This window comes from Squalius cephalus, assembly GCF_949319135.1.
Source record: "Squalius cephalus genome assembly, chromosome: 3".
NCBI lineage: Eukaryota > Metazoa > Chordata > Actinopteri > Cypriniformes > Leuciscidae > Squalius > Squalius cephalus.
In genome coordinates, this window is record NC_137124.1 from 7,738,748 (window position 1) to 7,757,581 (window position 18,834).

The 18,834-nt window shown below is 36.0% G+C and overlaps 2 protein-coding genes across 9 annotated transcripts in view; both read left to right on the forward strand.

Annotated features, from left to right (window-relative positions):
• The first annotated feature begins 53 nt into the window (after nt 1-53).
• On the forward strand, nt 54-8,224 carry nit1 (nitrilase 1). 2 transcript variants are annotated; one of them, XM_079867662.1, is made up of 6 exons: nt 54-257; nt 1,347-1,577; nt 1,663-1,766; nt 3,680-3,816; nt 5,870-5,995; nt 7,645-8,224. In XM_079867662.1, the coding sequence occupies exons 1-6, from the start codon at nt 199-201 to the stop codon at nt 7,903-7,905; spliced, it is 918 nt and encodes a 305-aa protein (XP_079723788.1). In that variant the 5' UTR covers nt 54-198; the 3' UTR covers nt 7,906-8,224. The 2 variants fall into 2 exon arrangements, with proteins under 2 accessions (XP_079723788.1, XP_079723789.1); XM_079867663.1 differs by having other exon boundaries at nt 7,619-7,682.
• A 991-nt stretch (nt 8,225-9,215) lies between these two features.
• Nucleotides 9,216-18,834, forward strand: part of clcn3 (chloride channel 3) — a gene marked incomplete at its 3' end in the record, with an annotated part of 72,056 nt that continues 62,437 nt past the window's right edge. For 4 of the 7 annotated variants that reach the window (XM_079867649.1, XM_079867643.1, XM_079867647.1 and 1 more), the window contains exon 1: nt 9,216-9,384. Of the gene's footprint in view, nt 9,385-16,438; nt 16,608-18,834 lie in introns of those variants that run through there. The other 3 variants (XM_079867645.1, XM_079867648.1, XM_079867650.1) reach the window with 3 other exon arrangements.

Below are 18,834 nucleotides of genomic sequence, written 5' to 3' on the forward strand. Positions count from 1 at the left end.
CATAAACTATAATATATTTCAAATGACAGGGTTGTTATTTTAAAACCACACTCGTACTCTGTGATAAGAGCCAGTTAGGTCGTGCGGAGTTAATATGTCAGCTGTACAGTTAGTCATTGGCTTGGCAGTGGATGAAACGGGCTCAAAGTGCAAGCTGTGATCAACAGAAAGCCAGCGAGCTTCATTCACCCGCTGCCGATGCGTCTGTTCTCAGCTTCTCTCGCGGCTGCTCTGTTGACTGTGCGAGGACAGATCAGGTGAGTGTTTCTGCATGCTGTTTCGTGTCATATAACACTTCTCAAGGTCTTGCATTTTAATCCACATTCTGTTTATTGTTCTTTAAATGTGCATGGCGTTCTGATGAACGAGATGTAATATGTATAAATTAATGTTTTTACTTTATTTGTTGTAATCGCAAAATAAATAGACCATAATAATCTTGTGACTTTACTGAGTAGTTATGGTTAGTGTCCATTAAGGCGCAATTGAGACATTGAGTCTAACCATTATTTGGAATAATGTATTTAGTAAAGGGTTAGTTCTCCCCAAAAATGAAAATTCTGTCATTATTTATTCACCCTCGTGTCATTCCAAACCCGTAAGACTTTCGTTTATCTTCGGAACACAAATGAAGATCTGAAGAAATCTGAGGTTTCTGTCCCGTTGCAGCTACACAACTGCTATTTTGACGCTTCAAAAAGTTCATAAAGAGATCGTAAAACTAATCCATATGAATTGAGTGGTTTAGTCCAAGTTTTTTGGAGACACGCTCGCTATATGAACAGATTGAATTTAGGCTTTTATTCACATATAAACATTCATCAACTCAAACATTAATGATATTCATTCTCGTGTTACGCATCACGTTTGAACTTCTGCAAGAACCAATGAGATTCATTCTCGTGTTACGCATCATGTTTGAGCTTCGTTCAATGTTTATATGTGAATAAAAGCCTAAATTCAATCTGTTCATCGCATAAAGTGATCGAGTCTCTTCAGAAAATTTGGACTAAACCACTCAATTTATATGGATTAGTTTTAGATCTCTTTATGAACTTTTTGAAGCGTCAAAGTGATAGCTGTCAATGGAGGGACAGAAAGCTCCAGATTTCATCAAAAAGATCTTCATTCGTGTTCCGAAGATGAACGAAAGATTTACGTGTTTGGAACGACATTAGGGTGAATAATTTATGACAGAATTTTCATTTTGGGCGAACCTCTCTATTAGGGGGTGACACTTTTGATCCTTAATCTGCGGTCAAAACAGAACAAACACAATAAGTGTTTTTTTTTTAATTATTATTATTATTATTAGATGATTGATTATTAAATGATTGTTTTGTCAGGATGTCGTCATCACTTCCTGTGGCAGCAGTTTGTCAGATGACCGCCACCCCTGACAAAGAGGCCAACTTCAGCGCTTGCACGCGATTGGTTGAGCAGGCCAAAGAGGGCGGGGCCAGTATGGTGTTCCTGCCGGAGGGCTTCGACTACATTGGCTCCAGCCGCGAGGAGACGCTGGCGCTCTCAGAGAGTCTGGACGGTGACATCATAACCCGCTACACACACCTGGCCAGGTTAGTTAAAGGCCCACGGGTGTATAAGTGACTAACAAATATGATCCAGAAGTCGTTGTTGATGAGATGCTTGTCTGTGGTTAAGGAAGCTGGACTTGTGGCTGTCTCTGGGTGGATTTCATGAGAGAGGACATGACTGGAAAACAGACCGCCGCATTTATAACAGCCACGTCATCATCAACGGACAAGGTACTTAGTCTTACATGTGGTACTTTAGGTGAATCTCGTGAAAACGTCTAGTTGTATTTCTCCCCAGAATCAAAATACAAAATTAAGCCTTTTTTTACGGTCATTACAATCTTTGCATTCTGACCTTTTTGTAATTCTCAGATGAGGTGATTTGTTACGGATATACAATTTAAAAAAATATATTATTAATTATTATATTTTATTAATTAGTAAACAATATTAAATAAATATTAAATATGTTATATTTTCTTATTTATAAAAATACTGTTATACAATGATTTTTATAAATTAAAAGTACAATGATGTTTAAATTATATTACTATGATATTGGAATACTAGTTGCATATATAATTTTTTTTTTTTTTTGCATTACAGTTATGATTATTTATTTCTATATCAGCATCGGTGCCTGTTTTCATGGTGAGATCAAAATATTTTATAACAATTAAATACAATAATTTAGGTTTTAAAGTATAATTAATTGATAGGAAAATATTTTCACAATGCAAAAAACCCCCAAATTCTCCTAATGTAGACTTCGTTTCCGATTTTTTATTTTTTATTCATTTTCATATGATTATTAAAGAGATTTTTAAAAATATTTTATTTAGAAAAATACTGTAATACAATGATTTCTTTCAAAAAATATTTTTTAATAATTATCTTTAAATACAGAAAATACTACTATTAAATGATAATTGAAACATTTTATAAATGTTCTGCATCACAGTTTTAATTATTTATTAATTTAATTATTTTTATTTCCACATCAAAATCAGTGTGTTCTCATGGCAAGATCAAATTATTTAAAAACAAAATATGGGTGTGTAAATGTGCTTAATTGTCTTGAAAATATCACAATGCAAAAAAATTGAGCGACCCTAATATAGGCTTCATTTTCATTATAATAAATGTGATTTTGTGTGAAAAAATGTCTTAAAGGGATAGTTCACCCAAAAATGAAAGCTCATGATTTATTCGCCCTCAAGTCATCCTAGCTGTATATGACTTTCTTCTTTCAGACGAATACAATCTGAGTTATATAAAAAAAATGTCCTGGCTCTTCAAAGCTTTATAATGGCAGTGAATGGCTGGAGAAAATTTGAAGCCCAAAAAAGTGCATCCATCCATTATAAAAGTAAATCCACACGGCTCTGGGGGTTAATAAAGGCCTTCTGAAGAGAAGCCATGCGTTTGTGTAAGAAAAATACCCATATTTATAACTTTATAAACTATAATCACTAGCTTCTGAGTTCCGACAGACATCCGTACAGAGGAAAGAGCAAAACAAAACACCGGTTGCGAATTAGAAACTTGGAAGAGAAATGTCGGAGGATTTCTATATAATAGAAGAGGAGCTTCAGTTTGTTGCACAGCACTATTAGGGTTAAATTATAAAGTTATAAATATGGGTATTTTTCTTACACAAACACACGGCTTCACTTCAGAAGGCCTTTATTAACCCCCGGAGCCGTGTGGAGCACTTTTATCATGGATGGATGCACTTTTTTTGGACTTCTCCAGCCATTCACTGCCATTATAAATCTTGTAAGAGCCAGGACATTTTTTAATATTACTCAGATTGTATTCGTCTGAAAGAAGAAAGTCATATACACCTAGGATGGCTTCAGGGTGAGTAAATCATGGGCTAATTTTCATTTTTGGGTGAACTATCCCTTTAAGTGGTATGAATCTGAATTGGCCAAGTATGCAAAACGTACAAGGAATTTGTCACCAGTATAAGGCGTCCCACACGTATATGCAATGTATATTATAATAGTTGCAGATATATGAAATGACACTGTAAGTAGAAGCATGTATAATACGATCTGTGTGTGTGTGTGTGTGTGTGTGTGTGTGTGTGTGTGTGTGTGTGTGTGTGTGTGTGTGTGTGTGTGTGTTCCTGCGCTCAGGTGAGGTCGTGTCGGTCTACAGGAAGGCTCATTTGTTTGATGTGGAGTTGACCAGTAAAGGTGTGTCTCTTAAAGAGAGCGCTTTCACAGTAGCGGGACCTCGACTGCTCCCGCCGGTCCAGACGCCCATCGGGAAGGTACAACAGCAGGAACAGCGCACAGGCTTGATTCTCATGCTCACTCGATACGTTTACATGCAACCAAATAATCCGTTAGTAGGGGTGTAACGATACCCTGACGTCACGATTCGATACATGTCACGATACTGCACTCCCGATACGATATTATTGCGATACTCCAAGACACATGGTAAAAGGTTAACAAAAATATTTACTGTTGATTAAAATGCTAAATTTGATATTATTGTGGGTGTAAATGAATAGGCTTGGACTTGGAAACCCAATACACAGGACAATAGTGACACCAGAATAAAAATATTCATGATTCAGAAGCTGAAAATACAGAATTATTATAGACGAATGTGTTTGCACTCTGTCACTGACTGGATATATTTAAAATAATGTGTTTTTACTGGTAACATAAGACATTTGGCATTATCAGGACCCACAAATACTCCCCCATTGCATTATTATACATTATATTAAACATTATATACAGTAGTTTAATGTAGTACTGACACTAAAACTCTGAAAACTTGAATGTTTTCTCACACAGCAATTTTCAATTTCGGTGAACTATACACAATACATATTGCCAGCCACTATCCACGACACATACTGACTACGTTTACAAGCTGTCAATATTCGGGTTATGGTCGGGTTAAGGTCACTATTTGGGTTTCTGAAACATTCGGAATAACCCGTTTACATGCGTGAGCAGAGAGAGTTACTCCTGTATACATGGAATTTGTAATCAATTGGCAATATCCCGATGTAAACGGCGACGCACGGTTAGCGTCTGGACGTACGGACAACCTTAAGACGCAATATGCGTAATTTCCGATTCTTCTTCCTGTATCCAAAGACAACAACAACAGCAGCAGCACGCGGATAATGAATAGTTCGGGGCAGATAGCGATCGCCTTAGTTTGCGCTTTCCTCCTCGCTCCAAAAGTGTGGTGCTGTGCTGCGTCTCGCCATGTTTACCTCTACTTCTTGTTTACTTCCGGTATACTGCACGCGGGTTTCTGTATGCGCCGTCTCTACTCAAAAGACCAAGATTCCTTGCGAATAGAACATGCGCAGAACACAAATCAATGTTCCTTTTGATGGGGATATGCCGATACGCGTTTACATGACCAAATATTCGGGTTAGAAAAGTTGTACCCCAGGGATCATATTCGGGTTTTTAAAAATGGGATATGAGCATATTCGGGTTTTTGCCGGTGTTTACATGGCCGTGTGCGACCGGGTTATTGCTAATATTCCGGTTTTGAACGGGTTATTGGCTGCATGTAAACATAGTCAGTGTTGCATTTTTGTATTGTGATATATTGTGACACGATATATTGTTACACCCCTATCCGTTAGTAATCGGATTGGCGGCTCAATCGGCCTGAAAAGCGTTCATGTAAACACCTTAATCGATCCGATCGAGCTCAATCCCAATGAAATTTTGATCGGATTGAAAGGGTTGGGTTATTCCTTTTCTAATCCGATCGAGAGGACATGTAAACACTTGATCGGCTTGAACACCGAAACTGAAAGCACTGCGCATGTGCGATGACGTTGTAATAGTGTAATGTCACGTGGAACGAGCTGTTCTTCCTGTTGAATAAAGTGTCATATAAATGAGTGTCCCGTCATTTTAACATTCTCCTTTGACTCAGCGTCTGTGAAGTGGAGCAGGACAACGTCCCACCAGTGCTTGTTTCACACTCTCATCCACAGATGACCGTTTTTAAAGCGTTATAAATATAAGCAGCGGCACAACGGTTCATGTTTACTCCAAATTAGGACCAGAAATGGGTAAATATTAAAGTCTGCTGTTTAAAACAAATAAAGAACCAATGTAGGAGACAATGTGCAAACAGCGGGGAACTCTGTATATTCGTGCAGTGTGCGCATGTCAACAAAAAAAAAATCCAATTTGAAGCTTGTGACATATAATCACGCACATCAACCCGATCACGTGTTTAGCGTTCGCGTAAACACTACGTTCGGATTCAACAAGCGGAATGAATTCAGTCTGATTTAAACAAAAGTTGTGCCATTGTGCTGATATCTGCAGGTTGGTCTGGGCATCTGCTATGACCTGCGTTTCCCTGAGCTGTCGTCAGCGCTGCAGAGGCACGGAGCCGAGATCCTGACCTTCCCATCAGCCTTCACTGTGGCCACCGGAGCCGCGCACTGGGAGGTGCTTCATCAGCGCATTCATCCTGACACTACAGAAGCGGTTTAATTAGGACTGGGTTGAAAATACTGATTTCTCCGAATTTAATTGCATCTTATTTTGGTGTCGTTTCTTAAAGGTGCAGTGTGTGATTTTTAGCGGCATCTAGTGGTGAGGTTACGAATTGCACCCAACAGAAGTTACGGTGGCCGACAGGAAGTGATGTCGTCGTCTGAGACAGCAGAGAGTAGCCAGTTCAGCTATGAGGTTTCTTTACAAAGATCAATTAAGAAATTAAGTTTACTTAATTATTCAGTAAAATGATATGTTATTGCAAATATTATTGTTACTTGTTCATCATTGTGTCAGTGTTTTATTCGCTGATTTTAGCTCGCTTCTTTGCAGGAAGAACAACATAGTGACGAAACGGGTTTGTCCATTTAGGGCTACTGTAGAAACATGTCGATGTAAGGAGACCCGCGGTGTGTGTAGATAGAAACGGCTCATTCTAAGGTAATAAAAACATAACGGTTAATTAAGTAAGGTCTAAACACCACTGAAAACATACTTATGTATATGATATTGCATTTCTGTCAACAGATCCTCCTAAATATTACACAGTGCACCTTTAAATCCCAGTAATCTGTTTTCAGTTGATGCATGAACAAAACTTAAAGGAACACGCCGACTTTTTAGGACTTTAGCTTATTCATCGTATCCCCCAGAGTTAGATAAGTCCATACACACCCTTCTGATCTCCGTGCGTGACGTAACTCTGTCTGACGCACCCACCGCTAGCCTAGCTTAGCACAAAGACTGGAGGTAAACGGCTCCAGCTAGCATACTGCTCCCAATAAGTGACAAAATAACGCCAACATTTATCTATTTACATGTTGTGATTTGTATAGTCACAGCATGTACAAATAACAAGGTCACATGAGACACAGCCATCTTCTAACCGTATACATACTGGGAACTATATTCTCAGAAGGCGAAGCACTGCTACTTGGGCGGAGTGATTTGCTCGCAGGGCCTGAGATGCCCATGGTGAGGAGCAGAGAGTTCGCTCAGAGTTGGAGTAAATCACTCCGCAGAAGTAGCAGTGCTTCGCCTTCTGAGAATATAGTTCCCAGTATGTCAGAGCTACACACACACAAGCTCTTGAAGCTCCGCCCTCTGTGCCGGGAGCAGCAGCTCATTTGCATTTAAAGGGACACACACAAAACGGTGCGTTTTTGCTCACCCTCAAAAAGTGACAATTTTAACATGCTATAAAAAATAATCTGTTGGTTATTTTGAGCTTAAACTTCACATACACACTCTGGGGACATCAAAGACTTATTATGCATCTTGTAAAAAGGGGCATTATTCCAGCCCTTTAAACAAACATTACTCGTAGCGCCTGCCATCCATTTTTGCGACAAGTTTTGTGCTGTTACATTGATAACTTCGGGATATAAGAACTGTTGCCAAACATATAAATTTAAATCCGAACAGCAACCTTTTTGTTTTTTGGCCGGGCAATGCATTTTATTTTTATATCTGTCTACCTGCTATATATATATTTATATAATTAAGATCAGAATTGAATCGAATTGCAAGCCTGTGAATCAAAGTGTATTCTCACAGTGAAGTTGTTGTCGGCAGACGCACTGAACCCGCTGTTCTCTCAGGTGCTTCTGCGGGCGAGAGCGATCGAGACGCAGTGTTTCGTGCTGGCGGCGGCTCAGGTCGGATCTCATCACTCCCGGCGGGCGTCTTACGGACACGCTCTCGCGGTGGACCCGTGGGGGGGCGTGATCGGGGACTGCGGGGGGGCAGATGTGGGCGTAACACTGGTGCAGATCGACCTGCAGACGCTACGGGACGTCAGGAGGGACATGCCGGTGCAGCAGCACCGCAGAGAGAAGGACTTTTACTGCAGCTTGGACTGAAACACCTATTTATGAATAAAACACACTGATGCATGATTCATGACTTATTAATAAACTGGACCCAGGTTGGATTAATGATTTGACCACTGTGGCGTTCATTAGTCCTGTTGAACTGTCGTTGTGTTTCTGGTGCCACTGGGAAACTTCTCCTCAATCTCCAGTTGATCAGTTTTACTGTAGCACTTCAGTCATTAGTGGAAGACAGTGTAAAATCTCTATGAACTGATCATGAGTTATGGACTAGAATTAGGCCTAATGTCTTTCTCTTTGAGAGATATATGAGAGCAAGCATTTAATAAAGAGAAAGTTATGTACAATCATGCCTTTTTTTTCTTTTGTGTCTTTGGCGAATCACAGCAGTACTTCACTTTAAAACAAGCATGTTCGGGTTCTAAGCATATAGTTTTATATATGGTCATATTCATTGAAATTGAAATCCTGATGTTGAAACTTTGCTTTTTAATGCTCTTTTTTATTATTATTATACCATATTATTTTATAATAAATTGTTTGTTTTTATATATGTATGTTTTATTTCAATTTCTTATTCTTATTTACTACCCACGTTTTGCCCAGTTGTTAGTTTCATTTTGATTATGTAATTATATTTTATATTAAATTAATTTTTGTCATATTTCATGAAATAGTACTATCATCAAATTAATTAAACTTTGCGTTATACTTTATTTTACTTGATCATTATTCTTATTACTTGCTCATTTGATTTTCACTGCCATTAATTTGATTTTATTATAATTGATTTACTTGCTTTAATTTAGCATTATTGTAATTTACTTAATATATTTTTCATACTTCATAATTTTTCTATATTATGAATCTAGCTGGTTGCATGTACAATCATTATATTAATTTTGAAAGAAATTATTATTATATATTTGTATTACTTTTTACCTTTGCTACAATTTATGATTCTTATCAACTTCCCTTTTTTTTAATTGATCTATTGTTTTCATTCGTTGTATTATGTAATTATCTTATTTTATAATAAATTAGTAATTTATATATTGTAATACCACAATATAGATTATTATCAGAAGTTATATTATACTACTATTTTGTTATTTTTGAAGAATTTCAAAATAATAATCCTTATTAAAAACCCGTTTGCTTTTCATTGCCATTCGTTATTTTTATTTGTAGTATATATTTTATTATCTAATTAATATTTCGAGTAATTTTAATATATTTTGAGTTTGATATTTGATGTATTTTATGATTAATTTATTTGTACATTATGAATCTAGTAAGTTGCATGTAAAGTCACATTCTGATGATGGAGGAGGCGGAGGGGAAACCGGAAGTGATTGTGAACACGTCAGTGACACAGGAATGGGCCAAAACAAGCATCACCAGAGCAGGATGACAGCCCGTTCCTGAGAGGAAACATGTCGCTGTGTGTGTTATTTGTGCTGGTGGGATGATTCGTGTGTTCAGAGGTTGTTTCGAGGCATTGCAGAGGTAAGAGCGTCACATCTGTGCGATTACAACAGCGCGAGACTGTCACTCATCGCCACAGCATCACATTCACTTCAAACGCTTCATTCACAAGCAGCTGCCAGTTATTTAGATCTGGATTTCCATGCAAACTGGTTCTTGTGTGCTGTTTTACTAATATACCCATGCATGTGTATTTTAATGACTGTGTGAACTGGATTCACAGTGTTATTTTCATCCGGTCCTTGAATGGAAGTGTGAGATGCGCGTGAGATGCGCGTGAGGTTTCTGTCCGCTACTTTATTGAATGCTGTGGGTTTATTTGAGCTTTTGTAGATTGATGCATCTGTTTAAACGACACGTAAGTTACATCTCTGTGCTCATAAGATGGAGCTGCACACACACATTCAGGCTGTACGTGCCTCTCAGAAACACATGTGTTAGTTTCTGTTCAAACTGTGCCACTGTTCGCTGAGACTCTGATCATTAACATGCGTGTCACTGATGATGGTGAGGCCCTGTTGCCTTCAGACATGAGAATGTTTCTCAAAAACACAGAAACACAGTGTCTTGGCTTTGTACACTGCCAATATCACATGCACTCATGAGTTTGTTAGAGGAAAAGTTCACTCAAAAAGAAAAAAAGGATAGTCTGCATGTCTTTCCAAAAATGTATGATTCTCTATGGAAGCTGCTTTCCGCCACAGAAATAAAAAAAAATAAAGGTAACTGTGACTTTTTATCTCACAATTCTGACTTTTTGATATAAACTCACAATTGCAAGTTATAAAGACAGAACTGCGTGATATAAACTTGTAATTGTGAGTTGTAAAGTCAGAATTGAGACATAAACTTTTAGATATCAGTGAAAATTTAGTTATAAAGTCAGAATTGAGAGATATAAACTTGGAATTGTGAGTTATATAGTCAGAATTGTGTGAAATAAAGTCAGAATTGCGAGGTATAAAGTTGAAATGAGTTTACTTTAAATTTTGTTCTTATTTTTGAAGAATTTCAAAATAATAATCCTTATTAAAAACCCGTTTGCTTTTCATTGCCATTCGTTATTTTTATTTTTAGTGTATATTTGATTATTTAATTCATATTTAGAGTAATTTTAATATATTTTGAGTTAGATTATTATGTGTTTTTTTGTTTTGTTTATATATGTAAAATCATATTTGAAATCTCATTTTGCCAGTGGTGACGTCCCACATTGACATTTTTGTCTTTATTCATTGGCATAAAGAGGCCAAAAGTGTTGAACAGAAAGACTGCACATTATTCCAGCCGTTTAATGTGTAATGCCAAGCTTCTCCGGCGTGATGATCTGTCTGCTTCCTTCTGAAAACAAGATGTCTGATGTCAGCAGTAAACACCAGCGTATTCCTCTTTCGTGATCAGACGTCTTCCGGCGCTGACGGACGTTCTCTGATCAGTTTCCCTCTTAAAATAAAGCTTCCATAAGGCTTTGGTTTCACAGTGCTAGACGAAACATTTTTGATTCCTCTCAGTGAAAGTTCTAATTAGAACATTCTAAATCTCTAAAGAACCTTTTGTGGAATGGAACGATTCTGCATGGAACCATTGATGAAAATCAAGAACTGTTGTTTTTAAGAGTGTATGCGAGTCACTTTGCATGTGCCGATAACCCATTCCTCAGTAGTGTTGACTGTGATCTCAGCAGACACTGGCACATGTTTGCAGTCAAAGCAGAGAATACGCTACAACACCAGTGTTTATAGTGCATTTTCTGATCATTGTAGAAGATATAATATCCATATGACACAGTATTACAGGACGTTTTTCTGCTGTACATCTGGCATGTTGAGTAAGTGCTGGTCATGTGAATCTGAAAATGCTGATTCATCTCTAAGCAACAGTCACCTAGGCGATCCTTCCATGACAACAGAGAGAGATGATGAAAGTTGTGTAAGAGTGTGTGTTTTATGAAACGCAGCCGTGTAATTTAGAGCACCGTTACATTTTATTGAGGACGTAATCATCTAATCCGCAGGGAGCTTGTGAACAGATCCGGGAACAGTGGAGCCAGACTGAGTAACTACTCACAAACAACCGCTTAGTATATCTTGATCTTAGTTTCAGTAGTCAGCAGTTTTGGAAAGGTGTAAGGATGTGTTCTGGACTCGCTAACTGCTTGTTCGACATGTGGTTTGAGGTCAGTGTGTGTGACGTTTCAGATCATGCTCCTCTCAGGCTCATCTGACGCCGCGCTTCATTCACTCTCTGTTTACACACTGACATCACTTCGTCGTTGCCATGGTGACCTAAGGCTTGCAGTGAGATGGAGATTTTTGCTGATGTGTCAATCACCCGTGTGCCAGGGTCTAAATCAGGACCCGTCAGGGCTGGCCGACACACTGCCTTTCTGAAGCGAAACCTGCCCGGGAAATTGATTTTAAAAAACAACTACAATCTAAATATTGTATTTAAAAATAAACACAAATTTGGTTGCAATACAATAAATAAGATTAAGTTAATAGATTAATAAAATAAAAAAAAGAAAATTAAATAAGTCAATAATTGTGTAAATAAATAAATAATACATCAACAGTAAAGTGCTATAATTAGTAGAAAGTTTTATAATTAACTTAATATATAATATAACAAAAGAAATCTGTATTATATTTATAATATAAATGTTTTAACACACTGCGAAATTACTTTTTTTTTTGTTGTTGATATTTTACTAAATTGTGTGATGCATTATTATGAGATCTGGAATTTGGCCATGATTCAAGAGTATTTTGGTATAGTTAAGTTAGTTTTATATTCTTTTTTAATTCATATTATATATATATATAAAAAAACTGCTCTTTTTATTACATAATACTTTGAGTGCCATTCGAGTAATTACAATAATTAATGATATTCAGCAATCAGCACTGGTTTTTTTTTTCTAGGGATACACCGATATGAAAACTTTATTATATAAAGAAGAAAGCCGATAACCGATATATTGGCCAATAAATCTAAATGCAAATTTTTATATACTTTTTGAGAGACTGATTACAAAACAAGTAATAAAAACTCAGTGAGTGTTTTAGCGCAATTTTCTGACGTCATGGGATCACAACACTAAGAGATAGTAAATGTTTTTATGTTTTTTTTTTTTTTTGTGTGCGTTCCCGAGATTAGACCTTCCTTAACATAATGCCGAAAACCCGAAGTCTCTAGGTGGTCTGGTTGAGGAGTAGATAGAAGTGCAAGATTGGTGCGCACAGACGCACAGAACAGAAATCAGGAGTTAACAATCGCAATTTTGTCCGTAGGAAAATTGCGCTAAAAACTAAAGTCTCACCATTCAATCCATGTCTCAAGCACACAATAATAATGTTCGCATGATCATTTTATGTAGCCTATATGACAGACTGCACATGTTGCACTGAACTGTATTTTCTTTTTTTTAAGTGATTTCAATCATATTTCAAGCAATTCAAAACCATAAAGTTGACCAGTGCGCATCTGAAACGTCTCAGCTGAAGAAAATAATACATTATTTATCGGCTTTAATACATCGGACAACTTTTCTTACCGGGCCGATAACGATAACATTAAAAAATGTACATATATCATATATCAGTACATATATACCGATATATCGTGCATCCCTACTTTTTTCTTTTTCATAATAATGCACCAGTGCACTTAATATTTGGCTGTAAATACTTCATATTTGTCCCTCCTCATGTTGAATGAGTTGTTATTGGCTCTGTGATTGCCTCCCAAACCCTGAGAAAAGGCTCTTGGATCTCTGGATCACATAAAAAAAACACTCAAATGAAGTAAATAAATTGAATTTCTCGCTTCAGCCAGATCTCTCCTTCACAGAGCTGCGCTTGTTCTCCTGTCCGGCGGCCAAAGAGCAACTCGATTCCCGAATCTCATGATTTGTCTGCAAAATTCATTCATTCAGTAACTAAGCACAAGCACGCATTAAAGGGAATGAAAGGCATGAAGTAAACAATATATTTATATAACACCATTTATTTATTTATTACAATTATTATGTTTATTATTATTCAAACCTTTATATTTATTGTTAATAAATTAGCATTATTTAACAAAACAAATATGTATATTTATTTATATTATTTAGCAACATTAATATTATTATTATTAAAAATGGTATTATTTAAACTTGTATTAATCAAATATTTATTTTTATTAACAAATTATATATACATACATGCATACATACATACATATATATATATATGTGTGTGTATATAAACTAGACAAACAATTTTTAAGAATAATTATTACAGACAAATAATGGTATTTTACAACAACAATATGACAAATGTATTTTTTTATTAATTAATATTATTATTTAGCAACATTAATAATACTTATTATTATTATTATTATTATTATTTATTTATAATTACTATTATTATTCAAACCTGTAAGAATCAAATATTTGTTTATTAACAAATTATTATTTAAAAACATTATAACTTAACAACATATTATATATATATATACATACACACAATGAATACACAAACAATATTTAATACTAATTGTTCTTGCACAAAAATAATGGTATTTATTAATAATAAAGTAATAAGTTATCATTTTAATTAATTATTTATATTATTTAAAAAAATTATTTAAAAGTAAAAAATAATAATTTTCGCGTCGCACTGTCTTCATGTCACTTTGTAAGTAGATAAGTAGAGTTTCAAAACATGCTCCGATGCGCCCGGACTCTGCCATTGCTGTAAAGCTGGTTAATTATTTCCATCGTTATTATTAATGATTTCAGTCCAGCAGAGGCTTGTGACTGTAACTCGTGGACTCGTGATTCATCTTAGAGAGAGAGAGAGAGAGAGAGAGAGACAGAGAGAGAGAGAGAGAGAGACAGAGAGAGAGAGACAGAGAGACAGAGAGAGAGAGAGATAGTGAGAGGGAGAGAAAACAGATAGAGAGAGAGAGCGAAAACAGAGAGATAAAAAATAGAGAGAGAAGAGAGATAAAAAGACAGAGTGACTGTGAGAGTAAAATTATTAGAACAACCGTACGAAATCTTTTCAAATCAAAAACACTGAGATCCTGGCAATCAAGACCTCTGTCATCAATATCATGAAGCTCTCACAGCAATGAGGAGTCGGAGAATACCAGGAACTTCTGGAACTTCTGGAACTCTCTCTAGGAATAACAGGGAAGAACACGCTCTGAAAATCTGTAAAAAACAACTGAAACAAGTCTTGCTTGAAATGAAATAAAAACCAAATTAGAAATCCAGAATCCCCTGGATTTCCCATCAGATAGACTACATTAAAACCCAACGAGGCATGAGGCATTGATGGGATATTAAACTAAATGATCAAAAACACCAACGACAAACAGGGAAACAAACATGAGCCACACAACTACAGAGGCGTATGTGCCGATCGCAACCTGGGGAAAATATTCTGCTGGATTATTAATATAGGATTGCAGAACTTTTTCATAATCCTGCAGAAAAGTCAGATTGGATTTCTGCCCAAACATCTGATCACATTCACACACATTCACACCCTCCGCTCATGGCTTGCTTTGTTGACTTAGAGAAGGATTTTGATTCAATCTGGCATTAAGGACTCTCCCTATAAAACTGCTGAAAAATGGGATTGAAGGGAAAACTTTTGATTTGATCAGCAACACCACGGGCCCTGTTTTAATGATCTAAGCACATGGTCTAAAGCGCAGGGTGCAAGTGCAGTTAGGGCGAGTCCGAATCCACTTTTGCTAGTTTAACGACGGGAAAAATGGTCGGTGCTCCCGGCGCATGGTCTAAAAGTGTTGTCCTTATTCTCTTAATGAGTAATGGTGTGTTTTAGGATTTACGTGCGTTAAACCAATCAGAGTCTCATCTCCCATTCCCTTTAAAAGCCAGTTGCGCTCGTGCCATGGCGGATTCGCTCAAGCAGAACATCTACGGGACAAGCCGGATCCACCATATCTTTATGTACACAATATTAATCTTTTACATTGCAATCCTTTTATTTTTAATAGGCTATTTGGCTAGTTTGTGTCCCAGTGTGTGTAATAAGCAGAGTGTATGCGTGCTGTGGACCCGCCTTATAGGCACACATTACTAACGCGCTCTTTAAATAACAAAAAAGCTACTGTGCCATTGACTTTAGACCAGGGTTCAGTTGGTCAATGGCTCAGTCTATTTCTGTTGCCTTAAAATAGCAACGCGCCAACAATGCGCCAGAACACACCTCGTTTTCAGACCAGCACCAACAGATGGTGCAAATGCATTTGCCATTTGCTATTTAGACAACGTGGCGCAGGACGTGAATATGATAACTGCGTCGGGCTGAAACTACCAAAAACCTTTGCGTCACGCTTGGCGCTGCTTTGCTCGGGTGTAAGATGGGGTAAAAATAATGTTCGCTGTCGCACCAGCAGACTCAGGAAATCTTCCCCTCTGCGGTCAACATACTGAACTCTAAATTAAAATGATGAACACTACATCCAACCTGGACCTTCTTAAAAAATAATTTTGTTTGCATTGTACATTAACATGCCTCCATACTGCACTCTTACAAAGGTCTCTTATTATGCCTCTTTTGCACTTTCCTTTCTAGCTCATGGTGCCATTTTGCGCTCATACTTCACATTTGCACCTTGTACTGCATTTTGTAATATATTGCACTTGGTATAGTTTTTTAGACTGCATTGAGCTGGTCTCTGCATCTGTATCTTTTATTTTGCTCTCCTTTTTATATGTTATGTTTAGATTTATTAATTTATATATATTTACTGTTTGCACTTTTGGTCAGATGCTAACTATGTTTCATTGGCTCTGTGCTTGTACTCTGCACAATGACAAAGTTGAATCTGAATCTAAATATAGGGAACAAACAAACACAGAATTTTTCTCTCAAAACCGAGGAGTCAGTTTATAAAAATGGATTGTATTTATTGGTTTTTAAAATGTTTTTTTATGTATAATATAATCATTATTTTGTTTGTTGCTCATGTAATTGCAATGGCACGTCATGCAGAGAGAGAGAGAGAGAGAGAGAGAGACAGAGAGAGAGACAGAGAGAGAGAGAAAGAGAGAGAGAGAGAGAGAGAGAGAGAGGTTGAACAACAACAAACTAGCGTGAACGAGGAAACGCAGAGAAACACTGAGTGCGTTTGGTAGTCGAGAAGGAGCCTGAGAGACTTGAGTCTCATAATGAAGCGGACGGCTGTGGCGTTATGAGAGTTTCTCTGGAATAACTGTAAGTCACGAGCTTCCTCTGTCTATTTTTGTCCCTTATTTGACAACTTATTAGTGTACCTCTACATTAATATCGAATATCTTTTTGAGTGTCATTTTCAGAGGGTGACTTTGTACTGTCAGTAAATGAGTGCAGTGTTAAACAGTGAGCATTGGTCCTGACTCACTGGGTTTAATACAGTAAAGTCTAGTGTACTTGCACTCTGAATCACACACACACACACACACACACACACACACACACACACACACACACACACACACACACAGAGCGTCTGAACACTTGCTGCTGTCATTTACCGTGTTGTTTTCACTCTCTCTCTCTCGGTGTGAATATACTGCACTCTGTCCAACACTGATTTAAAACATTGTCAGCATAATAGCATGTTTGTTTGCTTGTTTGTTTATCATTATTAATAATAGTAAAGCCTGCATTTATTTATTTATTTATTTATTTATTTATTTATTTATTATAATAATAATAATGAAACCCGCACAGCATTCATTTATTCATATGATCTATTTATTAATAATAATAATATAATAATGAAACTGGCATTTGTTTATTTATCTGTTTATTTATATCTATTTATTATTAATAATAATAATAATAACAAAACCTAATGGCATAAAATTATTCGTAATATCTATTTATTATTATTATTATTAATATTATTATTTATTTGTTTATTTATTTATTTATAACAATGAACTATAGCCTAATAATAAAACCTGCATGGAATTAATTTATTCATAATATCTATTTATTAATAATAATAATAATAATAATAATAATAATAATAATAATAATGAAACCGGCATTTATTTATTTGTTTGTTTATTCATTTATAACAATGACTAATAATAATAATAATGAAACCTGCATGGCATTAATTTATTCATATCTGTTTATTAATAATAATAAGAATGAAACTGGCATTTATTTATTTGTTATTTTTTTATTACATCGACTAATAATAATAATAATAATGCAACCAGCACGGCATTCATTTATTTATTAAATCTATTCTATAAATCTGTAAACTTCAAACCTACACTAATAGTAATATTTATTTATTATTTATTAATAATAATAATAATAATAATAATAATAATAATAATTGTTAATGGAGGTCTAGGAATGATCTTTAAAGAACAAAATGAAGGAAAAAGTTATCAATTTAATAATTATTCAAACATAAAAATGGAAATATATATATGTTTACTTGTTTCATGTTGAAATATTTTGAAAGTTTACAACATGATGTTTTATGTTTAAAATGGACAGATTAAAGGAAATCATGTTTTAAAATGTAGTTAAATAAAAAATAAAAAACATTAATAAATCCTTTAAATGTGTATAAATACAAATGTTTAATATGTATTTAAATGTGAAATATGTATTATGTTTAAAGCCACACTAAGTAGAAATTGTGTTTTTGTCAAACAGCGACCCCTAGAGTCGCTGTGGAATACTTGCACTGTCGTAAATATATTATAGCAGGGACGTCGTTAGGCCTATTTTAGGGGGGCTGAAGCTACCCCAAAATGTTCCTAAGCCCCCCTAAATGAAAATAAGAACAACAATAACAATTCGATTTATCAATAACCGTATCCTCATTCATATTTAGACGCAACAAATGATATACAGCTACAAAAAATAGCCGAAAAGTCGGAAGTTGGACTGAAGTACAAAGAGTCGTTGCTATCAAGATGATGCACCGCACCGTCTCGTTGCATTGGTGTGAACTGTGGCAGCTTTCAGAGCGTTGCAGACCGGAGCGCTGCAAGAAACTGGAGGATTCATCTCGTCTCGTCGTTACTCTAGTCTGAAGTTGAACTTGCTATGCACCCCTCCCCCCCTCATCACGGTAAAACACAATGAAACGTGCATCACTCTACTTTCGTTTTCAATAACGTAATTCTCTTCAGGGAAAACCAATCAAGGTAAACATCGAACATATCGAAAACAATGACTCGACAATACCGCTTTTTTTCTCTTTTTTTGAAGGGAAAAGTGAGAGAGAATTGTAGCCCATCTGGACAAATGCCCTGATTAAAACAATTTTTAATATAAACATAAAAAAAACTAGGGAATCACCGAAAACGTGAGGAAGATTCTGTTTTATTTAATTTAATGTAAGTGGCGATTGATAGCCCTATAATGTAGGCTACTGACGGTCATATATAGCCTATCTATGCCCACGGTAACAAATTTGCGCTGTTGA

Excerpts from the sequence above, each read along its gene's own strand:
- nit1 (XM_079867662.1), top strand. The coding sequence starts at position 199 with ATGCGTCTGTTCTCAGCTTCTCTCGCGGCTGCTCTGTTGACTGTGCGA. Across the intron at positions 1,578-1,662 it reads CGCTACACACACCTGGCCAG|GAAGCTGGACTTGTGGCTGT; the intron begins GTTAGTTAAAGG and ends TCTGTGGTTAAG. Across the intron at positions 3,817-5,869 it reads TCCAGACGCCCATCGGGAAG|GTTGGTCTGGGCATCTGCTA; the intron begins GTACAACAGCAG and ends TGATATCTGCAG.